The sequence below is a fragment of the Monodelphis domestica genome, chromosome 1 (genome assembly GCF_027887165.1).
Source record: "Monodelphis domestica isolate mMonDom1 chromosome 1, mMonDom1.pri, whole genome shotgun sequence".
Classification (NCBI taxonomy): Eukaryota; Metazoa; Chordata; class Mammalia; order Didelphimorphia; family Didelphidae; genus Monodelphis; species Monodelphis domestica.
The window spans coordinates 506,701,744-506,726,937 of NC_077227.1; the positions used below are offsets into that span (position 1 = coordinate 506,701,744).

The 25,194-nt window shown below is 34.0% G+C and overlaps 1 protein-coding gene across 18 annotated transcripts in view; it reads right to left on the reverse strand.

Moving 5' to 3' along the window:
* Positions 1-25,194, reverse strand: part of NCOA3 (nuclear receptor coactivator 3) — a 211,679-nt gene that overhangs the window by 33,990 nt on the left and 152,495 nt on the right. For all 18 annotated transcript variants that reach the window (XM_056812981.1, XM_056812973.1, XM_056812982.1 and 15 more), the window contains 6 exons: positions 13,813-13,917; positions 10,867-11,039; positions 6,283-6,383; positions 2,613-2,787; positions 2,030-2,218; positions 1,773-1,874 (listed from right to left, as the gene is read on the reverse strand). In XM_056812981.1, the coding sequence (XP_056668959.1) occupies positions 1,773-1,874; positions 2,030-2,218; positions 2,613-2,787; positions 6,283-6,383; positions 10,867-11,039; positions 13,813-13,898 (826 nt within the window). In that variant the 5' untranslated portion in view covers positions 13,899-13,917. The remainder of the gene's footprint in view (positions 1-1,772; positions 1,875-2,029; positions 2,219-2,612; positions 2,788-6,282; positions 6,384-10,866; positions 11,040-13,812; positions 13,918-25,194) is intronic.

Here is a 25,194-nt window from a genome sequence, read left to right on the forward strand (position 1 = left end):
AAATATTTTACTGAGCACCTGTGATATAAAAGGAATTTTAGAGGATCTACATAGTGAGATTCAGCTAATCTTACAAAGTGTGAATACATGAATTTATCAAAGGCTTCTCTAAATGGATTACTTCTTTGAACTAAACCCTTTAATTTACAGGATATAGCAGATGAAGAATATTTTCATACGCCCAAGGAAAAGTCTCAAGATTCTCTGTAGACTCAGCCGAGTATTTGGGGCTTGTTTGTTTTTTAATAGCCACATTGTATCTGGTCTCAATTACTGCAGATGAGTAAAACGAACACAATCTGACAGGTTTAGCACTTTCCATACTAAAGAAAAATCTCTCCTCCACAGCTTTTTATTTGACAGTTCATCTCTTTGGTTGAATTAGGTGGTTGTTCTCCTGAAATCTATTAAACAAACCTAAAAAACAATACCACAAACTTCCAAATATGAAGAATGAAAAGGTTCAAACTTCAATATCACTCAAACTGAAGCTTCCAGTACTGGTCCCTCACTGGGAATAGAGGCCTCCTTTCCCTTCAACTACAACAGAAATCACCAAAGTTCTCCTCAATACTAAGAGGTCAATTAGTACAGACTAAATTGGAGAAATGGCTAAACCAAGATAAGAGTTTCAACAGGATTATGACTAACAATAAACATTCACCACAAAGAAAGGCACAGGAAACAACAGCCCAAAAAATAAAAGGGGGCAGAGGGTGTCCCTGTTTCTGACTCCTTCCCATAGAAAGAATCCTCTGATGATAGAAAAGTTAACATTTCACTGCTTTCACTTTTTTTTTTAATGTCTAGGATAACTATTCCTCCAGCAATCAAAAGATTTAAACCAAGACTTTTCAATCTTATTTTTAAATCCTGTATTGATGAACGGGTTAAATATAAATATTTAATTTTTGTTTCTTTGGTATAAATGGAAGTGCATTTGTGCTACTAAGGAGATAATCACAAGATAGGAATTATTAAGTCATTTGACTAACTCTGAGTGGTTTTAATTTGTTCTTCAACCTCAAATTAAATCAGTCAAATAAGATTTGAATGAAACATAATAAATACAAATACAAAGAGCCAAAATGTATAAACACATGGTAAATTAAAAGATGAAAAGTTTCAACATAAAATTAATTTCAAGAAAGTATAAGACTAGATAAGTTAATGGAAATTGAAGTAACCAGAACACTGTAAATGATAGCAATATTGTAGCAAAGATCAACTATGAAGACTTAGTTACTTTGTTGAATTCCAATGAATTGTCTTGAAAAATTCACCTCCAGGAAGAAAACCAATAAACTGAGAATGAAGATTGAAATATATTGTTTTTCACTTTCTTTATTTTTCTTGCCTTCCCCCCACCCCCCAGGAAGTGGGATAGGAGGTAGGGAGAAGGGAAGCAATGATTATTATAGAAATGGTCTTCATAACTTCAGATATATACTGGGTATCATATTGCTTACCTTCTCAATGAGTAGGGGAAAGGCTGGAGGAAGGGAGAGAATTAGGAACTCAAATACAAATGTTAAAAAATAATAAAGTATGAGGCTTAAACATTAACATTAAAACAAAAATATGGACAGGAACTCTACTCCTGCAAAAAAGAAATTAATAATATGTTGCTTTTTCCTTAAGTTCACTTTAGTGGCATAATTTACTAAAAAGACAAATAACACAACATTGTCGTGGGTACTTTTAAAAAAAATTTTATAGGAAAGCAAGGACATAAAACCAGACATGCTTGTAGCACTGATTTTTAGTCTTACCTGAAAGGTCATGTTTAGTAATAAAGCTTTCAGGATTTGAAGGAAATACTCTTTCTACTGCAGTGAGACGGCGTGCCACGCAGATCATACAAGATTGTAAATCTGTGAATAAAAATTTAACCAATTTCAGATGTCACATTCTGTAAGGTTAATAAGTTTTTAGAAAGGTGAATAAAGAAACTTAGAAACAAAGAAGCACAATGCCATCATATTTTGTCTCTTCTTGTATTACAAACGTGTTTAAAAAAAACACTTACCTTCTCCCTCCTCCATCATAGCACGTGGCTGAGACAAAGCAAAACATTGCATTGTCTCATATCTCTGGCGCATATCAGGACTGTTCCCCACATCATCTAGAATATCATGAACTGTTTTCACCAACATACGGCAATTAAATGTATGACTTTTTTGTCTAGGTGTCTCGCTTGTCCATGGATCTCCATTAACTTTGAAAACAAATCAATGATGGGGGGAAAAAAAGAGGAAACAAAATGTCACTTCAGTGTAAAAGAAATCTAAACTTGATGATTACTAAGAACATGAAGCACTATTCTAGATACATCAGAAGAGGAGTTAGATTTATTAAATATTTTACAAAGCATCAATGGAATATTATATTCCAAGGTTAACATAAATTCACCAGGAACTGTAGTCATGGGACCTGTCTGAATTAATAAATAATAACTATCTGAATGTTAAAGAAGCTTGTGAATTTGAGAACACAAAGTACTACTTTTTAAAGTTCCATTTGTACAACTTCAGGCAAACTTTCCAAAATTGAGCTGAATAGCCAAATAAAAGAATGCTTGTGGTTTATTTTTTTAGCAAAAATATAATTACCTGCTGACTTAGGCAAATTCTTGAGAAAATCCTTCCTGTCATCTTCATGCAAGATACTGTAGACACTGGTATTAACCAAGTCCTCCTGCTTATACTGAAGATACTGTGTGACATTTTCTGACACAAATACAATGGTTCCATCTCGATTAACCACAAAGAGAAAACCATCCAAGGCCTAAAAATGTAATTGTAAAATAAATATTAACATCTAACTTAACTAGGTTTAGCTAATAAATGAAGATAGTTGGAAGAAAAGATATTTTATTTTAGTAGCTAAGGATTAAAACAGTTGTCCTATACTTCTCCCCTCCTCATCAAAAAAATAACTATTCCTTTAATACAGTACACAAAATGGGCAACTAGGTGTCTAAGTAGATAAAGAGCTAGGACTGGAAAGAGGAAGGTCTGGATTCAAAATTGGCATTAGGCACTTCCTGGGCAAGTCACTTAACCACAAATGTCTACCTCTTATCACTTTTCTCCCTTAGAATTAATACTGAGTTTCAATTATAAGACAAAAGGAAAGGGTTTTTTTTTTTTTATTTAAAAAGAGAGTACACAAATCTAAATTAACTTACTAGTTAGTTTTCCACCATTTGGGCTAATATTAATTTTGCATGGAAAACCTTATAGTTATAAAGCAAAAGGAGATAATGTTCAAAACAATCTAAAAACTTAAGTATGCACAGATTTATAATAAGCAGATATAAAATATAAACGTTTTCACAAAAATAAATTCCACACAATTAGAATTAGGAAAGAATATGTGCATCATTATGCATTAGCTTTGGTACCCACACTTTATCAGCATCATCAGTAACCTCAGTCCCTTTGACTGGAGCAAAAAAACTACTCTCAAAGCCTTCATTTAAAGAAGGTCGTCAATCCAGCCCTTACCTACCAGCTGTCCTGCTAAGAATGAACTCTATTATAATCACGCTCCTTCTGAGTACCTTCTCCTCCCCACTCCCCTTGATTTCAACTTCCTTTTGCATGATGTCTTCCCTCATTACATCATGAGCATCTTTGGAACAGGAACTATCTTTTTCTCATTTGTATCCACAGCATTTAGAAGTGCCTGGCTCATAGTAAGGTGCTTAATAAATATTTATAGAATACTGAATTGAAAGTCAGAGATAAATTTATATGAAAGTTTTATACATATATATGTATGATTAAAATATTAGATATAGTTTTGAAAAGAAATTCAAACTATAACCTTAAAAATTGTTCAAAATCACTAATAAACACGTATTTTTTAAATTGCTATGTTACCTAAACAGTTCAAATTTGAAAAGATGGCTATTTATAAGGGATAGTTCCATTTTGAAGGGGCAGTGGGAAGACAGGAATACTAATTTACTGCTAGTGAAAGCATAAATTTATCTAGCCATTTGGGATGACATTTTAGAAATATTCAAGTAAAGTTAGTAAATATTTCAAGTCTTCTAAGAGATATTACTATTGAGATTACACTCAAGAGGTTAATGTTAAGAAAAGACTTCTACATAAATGCATATGCATAGTAGCAATATCTGTGGTAATAAAAACTTAAAATAGTTTTATTTAATTTAATAATGACCAAATTATAGTATATGAATGTATTGTAAACATTACATGAGAAATTTTGAAAAGTGAAGAAAGTAGAAACAAGATGCATGCAGTGACCACAAAAGTATAAAGATAACACTAACAAAAGAAAACAAAACTAAGGTGAAAACATCCTGGACAAATAGATGCATACTATCAAAGTTAAAGGATAGATCTCTTCTGATAACAATTAATTTTTGAAAAATAACAAAAAAGAAATTTACATGTACAACCACAGTGCAATCACAATATGAGGAGATTTTACTTTAAAATTTGGGGGAATTATACTTTGTTGGAGGGTGGGAAGATCTTATATTTGGAAGTGTCTTGTTGAATCCAAACAAAATATATAAATTTAAGTAAATTCTGTTTTTTCAAGGAATTTATCTTTTTTCTAATTTTTTTTAAACCCTTACCTGTAGTAAATACTTTGGCTACATACAATACACAATAGCATTGGCTCCAAGGCAGAAGAGTGGTATGGGCTAGGCAATGGGGGTAAAGTGACTTGCCCAAGGTCACACGTCTGGGAAGTGTCTGGGGTCAAATTTGAACCTAGGACCTCCCCTGTCTAGACCTGATTCTCAATCCACTGAGCCACCAGCTGCCCCCCAAGGATATTATCTTTTTGTAAAATCTTGAGGAAGCAGAAAAGGACATAAAATAAAGACAAGTTGGAGAAAGGCACCTAGAACCAAAAGGTCTATTTCCATATCTTAAGATTTTGACATGCATTTCTCCAATATTTAGACAATACTTCATCTAAAAGCACTATAATTCAATTGAAAGAGAACAAGATTGTAATATCACAAAGCCTGGGTTAGAATTCCCGCCCTTCTCTCACTTATGTGAAATAAGACAAGTCTCTCAACCTTTTGGGACCTCGTTTTCCTCATGGCATAATGAGTTGTTGGCCTAGAAGCTACAAAGACCCAGGTTCCAGTCATGCCTCTCACATGTGTAGGCTGAGTGACCCAGAGGGAAAGTCATTAACTTCACAATGGCCTAGAAGCTATGCATCTATCATCAAGTTGCAAAGAAGTTGCTGACCTGTATCAGCAGGATTTATAACATGAGTGTATCCTATACCAATGAAATCACAGATTTACTTCCTACATAAATATTCCTATCCCTATTCTATCAATTATGAAAATTGCAACCAAAAATTTAACATATTAATACTTAAGAACAATCTACAAGATTGTTTACTTTCACTATTGCATTAGAATACCTTTAACTACCAGATCTAAAAAAGTCTCTAAAATTCTTCATATATTATTCATAACAGTATTATTTTCATCATTCTAAGAGTAATAATTATTTCTAATTCTAAGAGTAATAATTATACATGGCATATAAGTGGAAAATAAAGGGTACCCATCATTTTAGAAATGGTTAGGGGGCAGCTGGGCTCAGTGGATTGAGAGCTAGCTCTAGAGATGGGAGGTCCTGGGTTCAAATTTGGCCTCAGACACTTCCCAGCTGTGTGACCCTGGGCAAGTCACTTGACCCCCATTGCCTAGCCCTTTCCACTCTTCTGCCTTGGAGCCAATACACAATATTGACTCCAAGACAGAAGGTAAGGGTTTAAAAAAAAATAGAAATGGCTGAAATAATTATCATATATAAATATAATAAAATACTATTGCACTATAAGGAATGATGAATGGGAAGGTTTCAGAGACTCTTGCGAAGATGTTATCAACTGATACAGAATAACCTGAGCAAAATCAGGAGAATAATTTATGCAATAACAACAATAATATAAAAAAACAAGCAACTTCAAAAGATTTAACAATTCTCAAAAATGACCAATCATGATTCCAGAGAAATATGCTAGCCACCTCTTGACAAATGGGCTACGGCTATGAAAATATGAGAAGTATTTTTAAAATAATATAAATATGATGACTCAATTTATTTTAAAATGCATATTTGTTTAACAAGATCTATTTTGCTTATGGGGTGGAGGGGAAATGATGTTGAATGAGATAAAAGGCTTGTTAATTGGGAAAAATTTACAATTCTATGAATAAATGTATGACATAACTGTAATGTGATTCAACTTTTTTATACTTACCTGCAGTAAAAGTGGTCCTAAGGAATCTTTATCAATAACTCCCTGCCCTGTGGAAGATACATCAGCTTTCTGAACATCATCATCAATGGAAGCTGCCTTTCCTAAAAAAGATAAAAGCAAATTAAATTCTTCAAATGACTCTAATTATGCTGGTTAATAATTACAAAATTATCCAGAACAGATATATAGCATATATTTAATTAGGGAATTATTTTATTATGAAAACATAAAAGGTGAATGGAAGCTCAAAAGAGATGGTCTCAATTTTGTTAATAAAAAAGTAGCAAGGTCAGTTGTTGGAAAGGGGTAGGAAAGATATGTGACATAGAGGGGGTTAATGAGAGAACCTTGATAAAGATTCAATTGAAGAATGTTTATGAATCTATCATCAAACAGTGAAAAAAGAATCCGATTCCAGTTTTGCTCTCACACACATGGAGAGGAGATATAGGATTCAAGTGGGTGCTGAAACAGAAGGACAAGTTGTTCAGAGATATCAATGAGGGCAGAAGTTAGAATGGAAAACCTGGATATCCAGGTATTGAATTTCTTGAGAAAGTAAGAGAAAATAAAAAGAAAGTAAAATGGCATAGATTCTAACAAATGACAGCATGAATGATCTGATAGGATGATACAGATATTTGAATTGAACCTTAAGAGAAAAGATTCCAGAGTGTTTTTGGCAGAGAAGAAGTCTGGTAGATGTACTGGAGTCCAAGAAATTTACTATAACCTTCTACAATCCAGTGAAATGAGGGCATGACAGAAGGTGCAACCAAGAACAAGAGAATATGAACTGGATAAAAGTCTCTTTTAAAAAATCCAGGTTTTCATTAATACAAAAGAAATTTCAATAGTAAATAATCAAGAACAAAGAGGAATTTCTTGTTAATAGTAGGCTGAAGAGGGCAGATAGGAAAAGAGAAAAAAGAAAAATAAACCTGAGAAGTCAACAGCTGACTAAGAAAATGAAACTTAAGATTTCTGGGCTATGGCATATAAGATATCATTGATGGATAACATAAGACATGGAGAACACCTAACAGAAAATAGTAAGGATATATTTAACAGATGCCATGCAAATCCAATCAAATGGCTTCAAAATTAAAAGGACAAAGGAAGAAGACAACTTATCTATGACCCCCAAAGTAGATGCCATAGAGTACAGCTACTAAAAATGAACAATGGTAACAACTGAAAAATCCAGAATTCCACAGTAGACAATGGACAGGAAGAAAGAAGTAGTAAGACCTAGGAAGGGACTCAACAAATTCCAAATGAAAATAATAATAATAATAATAATAAAAAATTAGAAACTTATTGGTACAAATACATTTGTCAAATTTGATTTCATAGGCATCCCTAGAACTTAGTGGAATGAAATTCATCCAAACAATGGTTCTGAATGAGAATAGTTTCATTTAAAAGAAAAAGAATATATAAAAGAAAAAGGGGGGCATCAGATATAAATATTAATAATTTTTGTGGGCTTACTTTGTACCCTAAAATTTTATTGAAGGTATTAACAATATTCTTTGAGATCTGTACTGGCAAACCTATGGGCGCTGCACCAGAGTATAATAAAGGACGTTGCTCCCTTTCCCCTCTCCACATGTACCTGAGGATATTTCTCACATGACCTGCTCCTCTGCCCAGCAGCACAATGGCAATGCTTCCTCCCTTCCCCTGTCTGGGCTAGGGGTTGGGGATAAGGGTAAGTTGTGAAGGTTGCAGTTTGGGCACTCAGTCTCTAAAAGGTTCACAATCACAGCCCTAGAACTTTGTCAATAAGCACTGAGGGGATTAGAACAGAAAGTAATAGTGGTTAACTGAGTGGGCCACACTAAAAAAAAAATATATGACTCAATTCTAGAGCTAGCTCAGTTCCTCTACTATTCAATTAAAGATATAATCTAATTTCTGTCTTGTGCAAAAACTTTTTTTCAATTGTGGGAATTAGGAGAAAATCTTATTATATTAATTAACCCTAGCACCATGTGGCTGGAAAGCTGCACCACCTCTACCTACTACTTAGAAAACCTTAACTAAGAGCCATGGTTATGCTGACAAGAAACCCATTCAGATTCAAAGACTGATATAAGGAGTTTTCTCACAATTATACATCTTAAGCAACTATATGAATTATCTAAAAATTGGCCCCATACTGATCAATTAGTTATTGTTTTCATGTTCCTTTGATTGCTTACAGACTTTTGTGGGGAGTAGGACACCTCTTTGTGTGAATTCAGAGAATTACAACTGTTTACACTTCCCCTTTTTAAACCAGAAAGTCCCTAATCTTTTCTATAATGAGAAATAATGTAGCCTCTTTTGGTATCCTGCCTAATTCTTTTCCTCTTATTAGTTGGCTTGATTTTACTTTTTTAATGTAAAAAAATTTGCTTCTCAAGGACCAGTCCTAAGCTGAAAAAGAGCCTTGATCCCAATTTGTAAGGCAATTGACATGTACTGCTTAATAAATCAAAATACTCAAAAGCTCAAACTTTTGTTTCTTCAGTCATTTCATCTTTCAACTTCTATACCATCATGATATTAGCAAACAGATAATTTTGTCTCCTCTTTACCCAGGTTTTAATTTCTTTCATCTCATTGCTATTGCTATTATAGTTAGAACTCAAAAATAATAGTGAGTAAAATGGGCATCCTTGTTTTACTCTCCCATTAAGAAAGTTTCTGATGCATTTACATCATCACATATGACACATGCTTTTGGCTATACTTTATGTGGTTTTTAACACAAATATATGTTGTATTTTATCATTAAACTATTTTATTAAAATTTTTAATAAAAGTTGATTATAGCAGTTTACAGTTTTTCTGTGCTTTAGCCTTCCCTGGTTAAGGTATTAGTTCTATATTTGTATCATAAAAAGAGTTTGGTAGAGTTCTTCTCTCAGTAGTATTGGTATCAACTGTTCTTTAAAAGTCTGATATGATTTCATCAAGAATTTTTCTGCATTTTTCTTTAGAGGTTCCTTCAGAGATAGTTCTTTTTTTGAGTCTGGGCTATTAAAGATGTCTGTTGTTCTACCACTTTAGGTATTTTCAATTTTGAAAGGTAAAGATCTACTTTTACTGTGTTCTCAGCTTTGCTGGCAAATAATTGTGCATATGTTCTGATAAGTCTTTTCTTTATTTTAATTTTGTCATGATTTTATATTGTTCATTTGGTATTTTGCCAATCTGAATCTCCTGGGCTCCATTTAGAGAATCGTAGCTTTTAGGCATAGGATGGGAAATAGTTAAGCTATAATATGCCCTCATCAGTCCGCCTTTGGAGTATTGTGCTCAATTCTGAGGACCACCGTTTAAGGACAATGATAAGCTGGAGAGTGATCAGAGCAGGACAATCAGCACGGTGAAGGCCTGAAATTCATGATATATAAAGATGGACATAAGAGATGGACATAGCCTGGAAAAGAAAAGATTCAGAAGGGAAACAGAGGGATCAAATTTGTTCTGTTCAAATCAAAAGCAAGACAGAGAAGTTGTACCTCAACAATTTTTTAGTATGTGATACCGGGTGCTGTTTAGTACCCAGTTGGACTAGTTTGAACTAGATTACAATCAACATCCTTTCAACTCTTAAAATTGTGTGATTCTAAATGGGACTATTTAAGACTCAGTTGGATGGGAATGAGAATTACAGGAAAGGGGAAAAGACCCTCTGAAGTTCAAGGAATAGGAAACTAGGAGTAAAGATTTTGTGGGCCATATCAGGGTAGTTATCAACTGATCACAACAGAAGACTGTTGTTCTGAAGTAGATTTCCATTTCCTTCTCAAACTCATTTGACAGATGAGGAAACTTGAGGCAAGGAGAACAAATAGGAGGCTACTATACAATAGTGTTGGGTGAAGGTAATGAGGACCTGAATGAAGGTAGTTTGCTTTGTGAGTAGAAAGAAAGGCATGTATGTGAAAGAGTTTGTTCAAAAATAAATGGCAAAATTTGATAACTAATCATAAAGTCTCTTCCTCTTTGACCATATATACATATGTACACATATGCACTATCTCATCTCCAAGATCTTTCAAGGTGTAAAGATGGGTGTAAAGAAATACTGACACTAAAAGGCTGGAGAACAACCATGCTTTACATAGGGAAACCTCTCTCCCATTTGAATTTGAAGTGATCTCCTTCAGGGTTATGGCTATGGCTTTGCTTTCCATTGTATTCCTGGGTCATAACAAAATGCTTTGCATATATTAAGTGCTTAACATATGCTTCGATTCAATTAACTGATGTGTTGAGTTTGGAAGTCCACAAGATGCCCAATTCAAACATTACCGATTAGATATTCTCTTTCTAAGAAGATCTGAGAATAGAGTTACAGCATACAAAGCTACTTATCTAACAAATGAAAGAAAAGACCCATCATCTCATTCTGCTCAATCCAACCTTGCTCAGATGCTGGGTTAACTGAAGACACAGAGACTAACAAAAATACAGCTAAAATATATATATTTTTTAATTCTAATAGAGTTCCATGTTTTCATCACCATTAGGAATTATCACATATGGAATGACTTTCAGGACACCTTATTTAAAGTTCCCTGTTACCTTGCTCCTTTATCTGTCGGATCTGTCTCACAGTTTCCTTCAAAATTGCGCATTTATCCGGTTTGACATTGAAACTGTCAATGTCACTTAGATTGGCAGATATCAACTCAGCCAGTTCCTCCAGGTATTTACTCTCTTGCTCTCGGCGCCACTTCTCACCACTGCTAGTCAGACTAGAAGAAAGAACAATTATATGATGACAGCTCTAAACACGGAGCAGCCAGGCAGAGATACTAAAAGCTGACCTCAGAGGAAGGAGAAACATGGTCCAAATGACCATATAAACCACTCTCTAGCGACATGATCTTGGGCAAGTCACTTAATATCTGGATCACTGTTTTTCTGAGTATAAAATGGGGGGGGGGGGGTGTGCACCTAGATGGTTCAGGGGATTGAGAACCATGCCTAGAGATGGAAGGGCCCGAGTTCAAATATGACCTCAAAATACTTCCTAGCTGTGGATCTCTGGGCAAGTCACATAAACTCCACTGCCTAGCCTTTACACCCTTACCTTCCATCTTAGAATCAATATTATGTACTGGTTCCAAGGCAAAAGAGGGATAAGGGCTAGGAAATGGGGGAACCCTGTCCCTAGGCCTGGCTCTCAATCCACTGAGCCACCCAGCTGCCCCCTGGCTTAAAATTATTGATTGTAAGATGGAAGGTAAGGGTTTAAAAAAAATGAGGCAGGCAGAAATAAGACCAATGCCCAGGGCTAAGGATATGCAAAAAGGTTTGCAAGCCTTCAAGTCTTTATAGATATTAAGCCAATCAACTTATGGTTTTATTAGTTTGCAGTGCCCTTCCAGTCCTCTCAAAGATTACCACAAGGGTTTCACCCAATGTGCTTAAGGTTCTTCTCCACTTCTCCCTATGCCACAAGAGATCACCCCAGGCATCCATGGCATATCCCTCACTCTCAGAAATGACTTATCTTATCTCTTCTTTCTGAAATACAATTCTTCAATGGCATCATTTACTCTTCTGAGTCCCTCAGAGGTTGTATGCTACAGTTTGTTCACACTCAACATGGAGATTGCCATAGCCATCTGTGTGACCCTCACCTATAACTCTTTAAAGGCAATGATGTTCCAGGTCTTGCTGCCACACAGCAAGGATGTTAAAATGTTGGTATCAAAAATAGTTGTCTGTGCTGTTATGGGAAGTTTAGGGTGTGAAAAAGTGTTTTACAATCTCCCCAAAGTAATCTACCACATTTTTCCCCTCTTTTTCAACTCTGGGTTCCATCAGTAGTTCCCTAAACATATTATTGGAATTATAGGGCATATTAGTTACCGGTGAAAGAAAATTAACAATGAACAGAAAAAGTATTCCAGAACTATGAATCCATGAAATTGCTGAGAAACTAAACTTCCACGGAAGTTGTGTTTCAGCTTCTATGTTAACATTATACCATGGTATTAAAAAGCAGAAACTCTATTACTACAAAGGTGAAGGTTACTCTCCATAGAAGTAAAAGAGGTACCTCTTATAATTATTAAGTTGCTAAAACTAAACATAGGCTTTTTTAAATTGAAAATTTTGTACAGAACAAAAATGATGCTACTATGTCTTTAAATGTCATCAAATATCAACTTCTATCATTAAACAATTTCATGAAACTAAGGAATACCAGAGTGAAAAGAAAACTTATAAATCCAAAGTCATTGTAATGTAAATACTCTGTAAATAGCATTGCTAAGAAATGGTCCTTTAGCCAAACTTAATACTCCTAGTGAAAGAGTTCCTTAGTTTATGGACACCCTATTCTAATAATGGGCTGCTTTACTTGTTACAAAGGTGTTACCTTTCTAAAATACAATGTCCTAATGACAAGGACAACGACCAAATAATCAAAACTGCATGCTATGAATAAGCATGGGAAAAGATAGAAAATGAATCACTGAGATTTTTTTACTAAGGTAGGGACTCTTGACATAGAGCACTATATAAAATAATGTCTGAATTTCCAAATTGCTGCTAATCTTTTCTGAACTTTTTTCTTTTTTGTTCTTATTATAATGCACTAGAAAATGTAGGTGATATTAAAAAATAGCAATTAAAATTTTGTTTTAAAATAGGTAATGTCTTTTTTTTTATTGTCTCTATTCCCCTAATCCTAGAACTGTAAAAGGTAACTGATTTCTTTCTTCTTTTTTATTTTTTTGGGGGGGAAAAGGGGGGAAATAACCTTACTACTAAGATTATATTGACTTTTGTATTTGGTACAGCATTATATGGTTTAAGATATTTAACCAAACCTACTTTCTTCCAAAATACTTTCTAGTTTAACCCATCAAGTGCTGTCAAAATGTCAGTTGATTACCAAGTAATTTATGTTCTTAGATCAAATACAGCGTTGTTAAATTCAACCTTTCTAATTCTTCTTTAAATAGCATAATTACTTTTATAACTGAAATTGTAAGAAACCATGACTTAATTAGACTACAGAAAAAAACACAATAAGACTAATATGAATCAACCAATAAAAAGTGAAACAAGTGAAAAAAGGAAAATAATATAGACAATGATAACAGAAATATGAAGAACAATATCAAAACTGAATTCCATGAAATTATGATGACTAAGCTTGGCCCCAAAGAAAAGATTTGGGAATACATTTTCTACTACTTCTTTGCAAAGATGGAAAATTATGGATTTGTCAAAGCAAATATACATTTGCATATGGTCAACGAATTGGCTAGTTTTACTGAACTATTTACCTCCTCTTTCTTTTATTATTATTTCTTATTATATAACATGGTTCCCTAGATTGTAGGGGGGAAGTATATATTTAGGAAAGAAAAAAAGTTGATGCAAAAAAGAAAGTTATAAAAAAAACTTAATGAAATAAAATAAAATATATTATCTTGAAAATTTTAAAGTAACAGGTATGTGTATAAAACCACATGTCATTAAGTTCATATACAAAAAAGATTTTCTTACCCTTGTACAGGAGTATCACATGGCAATTTTCTTTTTCTAGAATCAGTAGTCAGTGGATCTAAGGAGTTTTCTCCTAATCCACTCATTTTGATTCTACATCAGCAACTAAAAAGAAAAAGGCAGAAAAAAAATGTTGAAACATAAAATATTATCTATTGAATAAAAGCTGTTGGGCAACAACATGGCAACATTTCATAATAAAGAACCACCTCATGAAGAGATAGAACAATTAGAAAGATAGAATTGCTGAAGGACACTCTGAACATGTAAATGTGGAATACACATTTCCTAGTTAGATCTACCAATAATATCTTACACTTTCCCAAATCCTCTCAAAATTAACATGTATTTGAGGCAACAGGGTAACACAGCAGATAAACAGTCAGTCCTGGAACTAGAAGGAACTGCATTCAAATATGACCTCAGAGATGTTTTAGCTGTGCAACCATGGACAAGTTACTTAACCCTAAATGTCTAGCCCCTATCATTCCTTTTTTCTCAGAATTGATACTAAGACAGAATGTAAGAGTTTGTTTGTTTTTTCATCTACATTCATTCTAGTATTTATTTGCCCTACCAAAGTATTAGAAGGAAGTGTTCAAATGGCAGAAGAACTTAAATAACCAGTGCACTAGGATCCTAAAAAATACTGGGTCATTTCAGAAATATCAGTGAACTACAAGGTGAGCACCCTAAGAAGTCACAGAAAGTTCAAAGTCACTTCCAAGAAGAACACATAAGAAAAAAAATTAAAAAAATGCTACCTTGTTTGAATACTGTTTCCCTAAGAAAAGAAGGGGCTTTTGTTTTCTGTTTATGTATACAGGGGAAGATGATATATGTTGTTTTCAATAAACTCCTTATGCTCCAATCATTGGAATTTTTAAAAACAATTTTTTTTACTGATATTAAGGGGTAAAATTTGGGGCATAGGAGAGGGGAGAATTTTAACCATAAGTGATTATATGAGCAAGGTTCAAACATGGGAAGGGATGGAAAATGTTTAGGAAATAAGTATTCAAAAATATATGAATTGAGGATTTCAGGAATTCTCATTCTAAGAATTAAATATGAATATATGAAATAAGTATTCAAAGGAGAATGATGCAAGATAAGGCTATAGACATAGGTCAGATCCACATTGTGGCTTGGAATGATGATCAAATATGATTGATAACTGGTAAGCAAAAGAAAACCACAGGAGTTCTTTAGCTCAGTAATGAAATGATCAGAACTTTAATATTTGGAAGATTATTATGAGAAAAGTATGTAGAATGAATGGAGAAAAAAAAGAGAATGGAAGAAAAGCTAATCAAATGACTACTATAATAGGAATAACTGACACTTATATGGCACTTTAAGTGTTGACTCAGTAGTTTACATATATTGTCATTTGATCCTCATAAAACCCTATTAAAAACAAACATGTAGTGAGAAGGGGCATGAGATTTTTCTGGACAGTATAAAAATTGTAAGTAATTCTGGGAAATAGGTGCTATTATTATCTCTTTTATAAATGAGGAAGATGAAGCTGAGAGGTTTTACCATGCCCGAGGCACTCAATTTATAATAACCATCTGAATCAAGATGCTACCTCAGGTCTTTCCTGACTCCCACATGGAGAATTTCATTCACTATATTGCCTACATGCATCATAATATGAATAGAAAAGAAGGAATGGGTGTATAAGATATTAAGGGGGGGTGTAATTAACAAGTGTGGGCAACTGAGTGGAAATGGAAAGTGGAGAATGAAGAGTCAAAGATAACCCTCAACATTTCAACCAGAAGATAACCTGCAAGAGGTGGCAGAAAAAAACAACAACAGCAAAATAGGTAATCAGGAGACAAGAGTATCATAGAAGTCAAGGACAAATATTTATTCTCAACAAGAGTGGTCAAAAGCATTGCATCACAGAACATTTGAGAACACAGACTGGGAAAATACCAATTTCAGCTTTTAGAAGATCAGTAAAGACCTTCAGGGATAAATAACTCTTTCTTACCATGGACAATAAGAATATGGCAACTAGAAAGGAAATTAGAACATTTTATCACAACAATAATACAACACAATCAGGTGGATTTTATAACAGAAATGCAGAAAGTTTAATATTAGGAAAACCATTAGTTTAATAGACCATATTAATAATAAAACCAATAGAAATCACATTATTTCAATAGATGGAGAAAAAACATTTGACAAAATACAATACCTAATTATAAAAAATTAGAAAAGATTGTAATGAAGGTAACTTTTCTTAAAGTGATCAATGGCATCTACCTAAAACCATCTGGAGCAATATCTAGACCCTTCCTAATAAGCTTAGGAGTAAAGCAAAGATGTTCATTATTAACACTGTTAATTAATATGGTATTAAAAATGCTCATTATAGCAATCAGAGAAGAAAAGGAAATTGAAAATTAGAGTAGGCAAAGAAATTTATCACTCTTTACAGATGATATAATGGTATACCTAGAGAATTAACCAAAAAACTAACAGAAATAATTACAATTTCAGCAGTCACAGAATACAAAATAAACCTACATGAATTATCAGCATTTCTACTTACCACCAATAAAATCCAACAGCAAGAGATAGAAAAGGAAATTCCATTAAAAATTACTCAAGATAATATAAGATACCCAGGGGTATACCTAACAAAACAAATCCAGCAACTATATGAACAAAATTACAAAGCACTCTTCACAAAAATAAAAGTCAGACCTAAAATGCCATACCATTCAAACTACATAAAAATTATTTCATAGAACTAGAAAAAATAACACCAAAGTTCATTTAGAACAAAAGGCCAAGAATGTCATTAGAATTAATGCGGGGAGGGGAGGAGAAGGAGATAAAAGAAACCTGGACATACCAGATATCAAACTATATTGTAAAACAGTAATCATCAAAACAATCTGGGGGGGGCAGCTGGGTAGCTCAGTGGATTGAGAGCTAGCCCTAGAGACAGGAGGTCCTAGGTTCAAATCTGGCCTCAGACACTTCACAGCTGTGTGACCCTGGGCAAGTCACTTGACCCCCATTGCCTAGCCCTTACCACTCTTCTGCCTTGGAGTATTGACTCCAAGACAGAAGGTAAGGGTTTAAAAAAAAAACAATCTAGGAATGGCTAAGAAATAGAATAGCGGATCAGTGGAATAGACTAAGTAATCAACAAATGGCAGTTAATTTCCATAGTAACTTAGTGTTCAATGAGCCCAAAGATCCAAGTTTATGGGGAAAGAACTCACTATTTAACAAAAAATGCTGGGGAAATGCAATGATCCAAGACATTTCTGAGGGACTCATGAGAAAGAACACTATCCACATCCAGAGAAAGAACTGTGGGAGTAGAAATGCAGAAGAAAAACAACTGCTTGATCACATGGGTCATGGGGATATGAGTGAGGATGTAGACTCTAAACAATCAACCTAGTGCAAATAACAATAATATGGAAATAGGTCTTGATCAATGATGCATGTAAAACGCAGTGGACATTGTGCAATGGTTGGGGGGGGGGGGGGTGAGAGAAAAAAAAAAACCTGAATCATGTAACCATGCAAACATTTTTGAAATTAATTAAATCAAATTTAAATCAAACAAAAACAAACAAAAAAAAATGCTGGGGAAACTGGAAAACAGTATGGCAGAGATTAGGCATAGACCAACATCATACACAATGCACCTAGAAATAAAGGATGAACTCTTCTGCCTTGGAGCCAATGCACAGTAATTGACTCCAAGACGGAAGGTAAGAGTTTTTTTAAAAAAGAAAGAAATAAATAAATAAAGGATGAAACCATAAAAAAAAGTACGAGTAACATGGAAACATTTACCTGTCAGACTTATGGATAAGGGAAGAATTTATGACCAAATAAGACATAGAGAAAATTACACAAAATGTAATACATAATTTTGATTACACTAAATTAAAAAGCAGTTGCACAAATAAAATCAGTGCAACCAAGAATAGAGGGGAAAAAGCAAATGAGGGAGGGGGAAGATTTCAAAGTATGTCTGACAAAAGCCTCATTTCTCAATTATATAGAGAATTAAACCAAATTTTTAAGAATATGAAATATTCCCCATTTAAAAAATGATTAAAGGATATAAATAGGCAGTTCCCAAAGGAAGAAATTAAAACTGTCTATAATCATATTGAAAAATGCTTCAAATCACTTAAGAGAAATGCAAATTAAAATAACTGTGAGATATTAACCTCACACCTCCCAGATTGGCTAACATGAGTAAAAAGGAAAATGATAAATATTGGAAGGGATGTGGGGAAACTGGGACACTAAGACAGTGTTGGTGGAACTATGAATTGATATAACCATTATGGAGATCAATATTGAACCATGCTCAAAAGACCACAAAACTATGCCTACCCTTTAAGCCAGCAATACTGCTCCTACAGCAGTATGCTAAAGAGATCAAAAATAAGGAAAAGGACCTATCTGTACCAAAATATTTTTAGCAGCTCTATTACTAATGGCAAAGAATTGGAAACTGTGGGGTTCTCCATCATTTGGGGAAAGGCTGAACAAGTTACTTGTAGAACACTATTTGCATCAAAAGGAACAATGAACAAGATGAGTTCAGAAAAACCTAGAAAAACTTGTATGAATTAATGCAAAGTGAAGTGAGCAGTAACAGAACATCAATGTATAGGAACAAAAATATTATAGAATGATCAACTGTGAAGGATGAAACACTATCAGCAAAGCAAGTCTCCAAAATAACAACAAAGGGCTCAAGAAGAAAAAGCTATCCACAGCAAAAGAACCATCTTCTACTATATATCTTTCATGAGATTTCTATTCTATGTGTAAGATGTGTGTTGTATCATGATATGGGCAAGTATTACATGAAAATATGAGTATAACCTCAATGAGACTATTGTGTCACATGAGAGTGAAGAAGGGATAAAAATCTGAATTTTAAAATGTCAAAATACAATTGTTAAAAATTGTTTCTACAGGTAACTAAAGAAATAAAAACATGAAAACAGACCATAGAAGTATTTAAGATTGAAGTTGGTGTGTGTGTGTGTATACACACACACATATATGTATGTGTGTACATGCACGCATGCATATATACATACATACACATACACACATGCACATACATGCATGCATGCATAGTTCAAAAAGCTAACAAAAGAATGATTTTCCAAAATGGGGAGGTGGGAAAGACACCCAGCCAACCTAATTAAAAACAATTGCTTTAAAAAATATTAGTTGACTTCTAAGGATAATTCTAATACAATCCAGTCCAACTCCCTCATTTTATATGTGAGGAAAATGATACCCAGAGAAATCATTTGACTGCCTAGCTATAAATATCTAAATATTTTAGGAGGGAAAAACTAATACAGATTGTAAAATAGAGTGTAGTATTTGCCTACCAAACCTACTGACAAACTGAAATGTCTAGAAATATCTGAAAATTTTGTCTCTCCCATTAGAATGAATTTTGCTGCTTTGAGGAGAGGGATTGCTTATACTTTCCCTTGAATTCTCAGAAATTCTACACAGAGCCTGTCTCATAGAGTAAGCTTCCCCCCCCCCCCTAAACCCTTACCTTTGGTCTTAGAATCCATACTGTGTTTGGGTTCCAAGGCAAAAGAGCTGTTAGGGTTAGGCAAAGGAGATTAAATGACTTGCATAGGGTCACATAGCTACAAAGTATTTGAGGGTACATCTGAACTCCAGATCTCTTTACATGACTGTCAATGTATTGAGCCACCTAGTTGCCCCCAATACTAAACTCTAAACAGTCTGACTGACTCAAAGCTTTCATCTTCATTCGCTACAAAGTCCACAGAGAATTTTTTCTTGAATAAAATAAAAGATCTTGTATTTTACCCAATGTTAAAAGTCATACTGAAAGATGATTGATTTTCCACTAGGTGGCAGAACTCTACCAAGTAAAGCTTTTTTAAACTACCACAAAATCCACCAGAAGAGGCTCCAAACTAAGTGGCCTTCACAATTTTTAAAATTAAAGAGTCATCATTTTAAAAGTTACAGATTAAGTATTCCTATAAGGGACTAGGAAGTTTGAAGCAAGGACCATAAAGGATTATAAAGAGTGAAACCCATCCTACAATGTTTGGCAGTTGAAATTCTCTAGCCATTTTGTATTAAAACTAACAAGTAGAGTGATGAAACAAAGTGTTAGAAAGGACTTAAAATAATAGATATGATAAAAGATAGCTCAAGGCTATGGTTTAAAAGATGTTTTATTAAACTAGTGGTAGGATTTTTTAAAAATTAACAATCTCCATGTAAAGAGAAAAGAGATTCTACAATTAAACTACTGATTTAATTCTGGCAGACAACAGAAGATTTTCTCTTCCCCCACTCTACACCATACTATCCGGCACCAAAAAAAAAAAAAATTCCTCCACTGGAACAAAGAGTTATCTATTCAAGTAGTACTCAGAGGGAAAATATCAAATCAGGAAACACCACTATCACCACCACTGAAATAAGGGTACATTTTAAACTGAAGCTTTAAACCTATTTCCCAAAATAAATGTATTCCTCTCAACCATACAAAGTGAAATTGAATGCTCCTTTTCTCCTCAGTATACTGTTTGAAATAAAAATTGCTTTACAATGTATATAAGTAAAAAAGGAATCTGGTCAGCTAGATGGTTCAGTGGATAGAGTGTTAGGCCTGGAATAAGGAAGACTTGGATTCAAATTTGATCTCAGACACATCCTAGCTTCATGATCCTAAGCAAGTCACTTAACCCTTTCACCTTAGAGTTGTTAGCAAGACAGAAATTAAAGGGGTTTTTTTTAGTCATTGGTTTCCCAATATGTACTAATTATGAGAGTCAATAATTCTCAACACAATATTAATTGCAATATATGTATATAGTCCTAAATGTTTACAAAGCATTTTTGTTATAATAATCTAGCTCACAATTTTACCCATTTAAGAGATGAGAAAACTGAGGTCAGATTTGAGAAGTTAAATCACTTGCTCATGATCATACAGCTAGTAAGTATTTGAGGCAAAATTTCAACCCAGACATCTTGACTAACCAGTTCATAATTCTAGCCGTCATGACATAATACCACCTCTCATTCTTTGGAATTTTAGGTTTTTCTCAATGCTGTTATTTGTAATTCATAAATTCTTATATGGTAAACTTGTTCAATTTTCACTGAATCCTTTATCAAAAATAAATACTGAATATTAGATATACAAACCTATGTAGGTAAGATGAAGGGAAGAAAAGAACAGTTCTCATGAAATCTAAACCAAGCCTATAATTAATATATTGATTAAATTAAATATAAGGATATAACTAGAGACAGAAGAGAATACTCATAAGGAGACTAATTGGAAAACTATTAGAATACAATAATCCAGTGACAGAAGATAAAGAATTGAATGTGATGATGGCTAGAAATAAGAGAGAAGATCAAATAAGGGAGGTGCTTAGCAATTGAATTGGTCAGAGGGAAATTATTTATTTGTTTGGAGTTTTTTTTTCCCCCCATGGGTTACATGATTCATGAGTTTCCCTAACCTTCTTCTCTCCCCACCCCCTTCCCTGAGGTGACAAGCAATTCTACTGGGTTATACATGTATCATTGTTCAAAACCCATTTCTGTTATTCATATTTGGAATAGAGTAATCTTTTAACACCAAAACCCCAATGATAATCCCCATCAAAGCACATGATTATGTGTTTTTCTTCTGCATTTCTACTTCCACAGCTCTTTCACTGGATGTAGATAACTGTTCTTTCTCATAAATTCCTCTGGATTGTCCTGGGTCATGACATCGCCACTGGTATGAAAGTCTATTATATTCGATTGTGCCATAATGTATGTCTCTGTACAATGTTCTCCTGGTTCTGCTCCTTTCACTCTGCATCAATTCTTGGAAGCCTTTCCAGTTCCTCCAGTTTATTATTCCTCTTAGCACAATAGTATTCCATCACCATCAGACACCATAATTTGTTCAGCCATTCCCCAATTCGAGGGCATCCCCTCATTTTCCAATTTTTTGCCACCACAAAGAGCATGGCTATAAATATTTTTGTACAAGTCTTTTTTAATTATCTCTTTGGGATAAAAACCCAGCAGTGATGTGGCTGGATCAAAGGGCAGGCAGTCTTTTAAAGCCCTTTTGGTATAGTTCCAAATTGCCCTCCAGAATGTATGAATTAATTCACAACTCCACCAGTAATGTATTAGTGTCCCAATTTTGCCATAAATCCCCTCCAACATTTATCACTTCCCTTTGCTGCTATATTGGTCAATTTGCTAGGTGTAAGGTGGTATCTCAACGTTGTTTTTATTTGCAATTATCTAATCATGAGAGATTTAGAAAAATTTTTTCATGTGATTATTGACCGTTTTGATTTATTTACCTGATAACTGCCTATCCATATCCCTTGACCATTTGTTGGTTTGGGAATGGCTTTAGTTTTTTGGAAATTTGATTTAGTTCCTTATATATCTGGTAAATTAAAACTCTGTCAAAGAGTTTTGTTAAAAAGATTTTTTCCCCAGTTTATTGCTTTCCTTCTAATTTTGGTTGCATTGGTTTTGTTTGTACAAATCCTTTTTAGTTTGATGTAATCAAAATCATTCATTTTATATTTTGTAATGTTCTTTATCTCTTGTTTGGTCTTAAATTCCTTCCTTTCCCACAGACCTGACAGGTATACTATTCTATATTCACTTAATTTATTCATGATTTCATCCACTATATCTAAATCATTTACCCATTTTGAATTTACCTTGGTATAGGGTCAGAGAGGATTTTTAAAAAGGGAAGACGGGGGCAGCTATGTGGCTCAGTGGACTGAGAGCCAGGCCCAGAGTTAGGAGGTCATGGGTTCAAAACTGGCCTCAGATACTTCCTAGCTGTGTGACCCTGGGCAAGTCACTTAACCCCCATTGCCTAGCCCTTACCACTCTTCTGTCTTGGAACCAATACCCAGTAGTGATTCTAAGATGGAAGGTATGGGTTTTTGGATGGATGGATGGATGGATGGATGGATGGATGGATGGATGGATGGGTGGGTGGACAGATGGACAGACAGACAGATGGATGGACAAATAGGAAGAGCTGGCATTAAGGATGGCAATGTTATCAACAGAAATGGGTAAATTAGGAGGAACACCACAATTTCAGAAATTTGTTCCAGAAATGTTAAATTCCTTGAGGAGAGGAGTTCTTTCAGCAATCCAGATAGAGATGCTCAGTACATGTAAGATCTGCTCAAAGGAGAGTTGAGAACTAGAAATACAGATTATGGAGTCATAGAAACAGAATCATAGGTCATAGGATCACCAGAGCTGGAAACGGCTATCTAAGCCCTACTCCCTTTTTTACAAATAAGAAAACCGAGGGTCAGGGACATAATAAACTATAAAGTACTAAAACTGTCAAAGAAGAGTAGAGTGAAAAGATTCAGGACAGAAGAAAATTAGGAGACTAGTAAACTAGTAAAGACAGAAAAGGAGACTAAGAAAAATCAAACGTCAGAGAAAACAATAAAAGAGCAATGTTTCAGGAACCAAAAAGTAAGAAGACTGTATCAAGGGAAGGTAATCAACAGTATCACAGAAAGAAAGATCAAAATGAGGACTAAGAAGTGGCTGGATTTAACCATGAGGGAAGTAATTGGTAGAAGCAGATTCTATATATGGGTGATAATTAAAAGCAAATTTGTTGGGTCTGATATGGTGCCTGGTATAACAGTGTTAGAAGTAAGTAGAGATTACTCTGTATAGCAGTTTAATAATGAAAGAAGTAAAGAACTAGTACAATGGCTTTTGAGAGCTTAAGAGGATAAGCAGAGATGAGGGAAAGTTTTCTTAGGTTACCTGGGAATGTTTTACACAGAACTGAATGAGATCTGAGAAACAAGAAGAAAATGAAAACTAAAAGACATAAGAATATGATAAAAGGACAGAATATGATAAAAGGACAGAAGTTCTCAAGAAAACTGGAAGTAATCAGGACAGAGAAAGCTAGATTTAGGATTATATCTGGCAAAGATGACAACTCCATTATTTGGAACAAAGGAAAAGAAAATAAGAAAGGAGAAGGGAAAGTGTTATAATATTGAGATAAGGGAGTTCACACTACCTTAGAGAGGTGAAACAGATGGAGGAAAAGTGGAAGTGAAGGCCAAATTTGGAGTTTGAGAAAAGAGGTGTATGCCTCAAATGGAGATTACAGGGAAGGTAAGAGGAAGTCAAGAAATAAATTAAAAGGAGTTACAGGGAACCCTGAAGACCTAGTTGAATTCAAAGGGCATAAATGAGGTAGATACAGTCCTGATAGCATAATGGCTTATTCTAGCTGTGCTATATCTATTTAACAGAAACAAGCTTATACTTTTTCTTGAAACCAATACATCAAATGCTCCAAGAACAGTACCATTTTTCAGGTTATATAAATTTGTGGCCCCAGAAGTAATTATGCATAAAACAATTAATGTAAAAACCACTAATTAAAAGCCACGTTAATTATGTTTATCCATCAAATATGAAGTTATAATTACTTCAGATGCTCACTATTTCTCCTGAAAAGAAGTAAAGAAATATTCAAGTATTTTTTTTTCATTCCCAGTTCTACTGCACTTTTCTTAATTTATTATTATATACTGGATTAGGTCTTTAAATTAATTTTACCTGATTTCATTATACACTCAAAAAAAAAAACCTTTTTTATTAAGAGACCACACAGAATATCTACATAAATGAAACAGGAGCAAAACCCAATATTATTCATCTATTATATACTAAAAATATGACAATAAAACAGATCCTCTTCCCATATTCTTTCAAATTTTGATTATAATTCTCTCAGTTCAAATTGTTGGGGAAAAGCTAATAAAGTCATATTAAACTCTACTAGAAATAAATCCCATGCTGGACACATATTGATGTATAATACCTCAAATTCACATTATGTTTTGTTGGATTTTTATTTATTTTGATAAACTTTTCCAGATTATATTTTAATCTAGTTCTGGCTACTTCAAGAACTTCAGTTTTGCAGTCAAAGGTTTGTGAATTTGACCTCTGCTCTAATGAATCATAGTTTTAACATGAAAAAAATCTGGGTTTTTAAAAATATATATTTTTGCAAATATAGGACAGAAGGGCTATATAACTTGATGGTAAGAAGCCTGAAAAAGATCAGGGCTTTGAACGAACAATTAACTCAATATTGAGTGAACAGACAATCAACAAACATTCATAACAGTGCTTACTCAGTGTTTAGCATAGTCATGATGCTAACTGGTAGGAATTAAAATGAATGATTCTCCTTGCCCTCAAGGAGCTACAAGGGAAAGAATCAATCAACATTTATTACATCCCCAGGTG